General features: G+C 26.6%; 1 protein-coding gene across 1 annotated transcript; it reads right to left on the reverse strand.

Annotated features, from left to right (window-relative positions):
• Positions 1-203: 203 nt before the first annotated feature.
• LOC124928787 (ethylene-responsive transcription factor ERF109-like) lies at positions 204-995 on the reverse strand. The gene has a single exon (XM_047469033.1). It carries the CDS (start codon positions 993-995, stop codon positions 204-206), a length of 792 nt encoding a protein of 263 aa, XP_047324989.1.
• Positions 996-2354: the final 1359 nt, after the last annotated feature.

Consider the following 2354-nt stretch of genomic DNA (forward strand, 5'->3'; position numbering starts at 1 on the left):
TTAAAAAACACGTGGTGTACGGAACCTCAAAGAAACTGCTTGTAACAGTTACACCTGAAAACATAACATTACAACAGAAAACAGACAAAAACTTCTCCCTTTCCTTTATGAAGCAATATATATATATAAATAAATATACATTTATAATTTTATTTATTCTTAAATTGATTCTCCCGCCAAAAAACAAAAAACCATAAAAAGAGCTAATAACTGTAATTGCTACAGAATTCATAACTGCAACTATTAACAGAATCCGATGAATCTCCATTGAAATTCATCATGTTCTTCATCCATTCTTCAAACTCCTGTTCCCGAATCGATCCAACTGCTTCCCACATTTCACTTTCATCTCTCCCTCCTCCACCAATCAATCCCGCTTCATTTCCCTTCATCTGTTCTGTCTCTTTCTGACCATTATTATTATTATTATTATTATTACAAACCCCGATTTCTTCAGGGCTATCCGGAAACTGAAAATTAAGCTTTGCCCGAGGACCGCGAAACTCAATCGCCGCCTTATCGTAAGCACGCGCCGCTTCCTCCGCCGTATTAAATGTCCCCAACCAAACTCTGGTCGCTCGTCGCGGATCTCGTATTTCCGCCGCCCATTTCCCCCACGGCCTCTGTCTCACTCCCCTGTAATTCTTCTTCTTCTTAATGTTATTATTATTATTGGAGGAAGAGGAAGAAACAGATGATGATTCAGCGACGGAATGAGTATTGGTTAAATTCAATCCCGAGATTTCATGATCTTGTGTTGATGAGAAATAGTTACATCCAAGACAACCGTCGATGAAGCACAATTGACACAAGTAATTAGGATCAGATGCGATGGGGATGAAGCAGTTAATGTCGGTTGTGAAAGAGGGATAGTAGTTAGCGCCGGCGACCACGTTTTGAAGGGCGGTTACGATGATGTTTGATTCTTGTTCCTGGGTTATTATTGTAGAAGAAATTGGAGATGTTTGTTTGGCTTTTTTTGGGGATCTTTTCATCATTGGTTTCAAATGGAGAGAGTGGAAGACTATTATTATTGATTGAATGGGTTTGAATTTTTAAAGAGAGAAATAGAACAGAGTATTTCTATATATATGGAGTGGTTGCTGACGTGGTTATCCTCTTCTTTTTTTTTCTTATTTTCTTTTAGAAAAGTGGTTATGATCTTTTCTGTACTGATTTTGATGTTTTTTTCGGGTAAAATATAAATTGTATTTCAGCACGTTTTTTTTTTTCTTGGCTGACGAAGTACACGAATAGCCGAATATTTGTGATGTGAAATTTTTGGCATTTCTTGTCAAATGGATGGATTCTAAAATTATTCAATCATTTTATATAATCACAATTATTGATCCAATTATAAAAATTAAATAAAAAACAATTAATTTAATGAATAGACGTGAAAATAAAATAATATATATGGAAGTATGAGTAAAATTACATCAATGGAAGTCATTTTATTTAAAGGTTATCTAAGGATTTATTTATTTATTAAAAACACTTATATCACATTATTTTCATTTTAACAATACAATTATTTAATTAATCAATTAAAATATTCTTATTTTATTCTTATAATATTTAAATATAATATTATAATAATTTATAAATTAAAATTTATAATATTTCTTTATATCCAATAAAACTTTTAATAAAACTTATTAAAAACTCCAAATAATCCCGAAGAAACAAGCTTTTAAAAAAATAAATATAAAATCAATTAAAAAAATTATTTTATTTATTAATAAAATTTTGTGACAAAATACTAATTTCTAACAAATTTATCATATATATATATATATATATATTATAATTCAAAAATAAATTTTATATTAAATGAATAAATTAAACAAATTATGATCTCAACTGTAATCATAAATTACAAACATACAAATAAAATTCTTATGGAGTTTATTATTATTATTTAAAAATTAAAAGTTATCATTATTATCATGTTATTTTAAATGAAACAAGTTTTTTTTTTTTTAAATAATTATTGTAAAATAGAGTTTATAATTGTTATTTATTAATATATTTATGGTTAGGACTTGTTCAGTTGGATAATTAAAATAATTTAGAGAGAATAAAATATAATGATTAGTAATGATTTTGAGGAAATTGTGATATATTTTTTTTTAATAAAAAGACTAAAAAGTATTGATATATATAAATAAAATAAAAAATTATAATTTAAAATATAAAGTATTTTAATATTTTGGTTAATGAATTGTTTGATTTGATAAATAAGGGTGAAGTAAAGTGATTTTTTTTTTTTTTTTTTAAAGATTATTAATATAACTTGAAACTTAGCATATTTTTGTAATTATTATATTATAATTTATAAAATATTCTTTGAT

This window comes from Impatiens glandulifera, chromosome 3 (assembly GCF_907164915.1).
Source record: "Impatiens glandulifera chromosome 3, dImpGla2.1, whole genome shotgun sequence".
In the NCBI taxonomy this organism is placed as follows: Eukaryota; Viridiplantae; Streptophyta; class Magnoliopsida; order Ericales; family Balsaminaceae; genus Impatiens; species Impatiens glandulifera.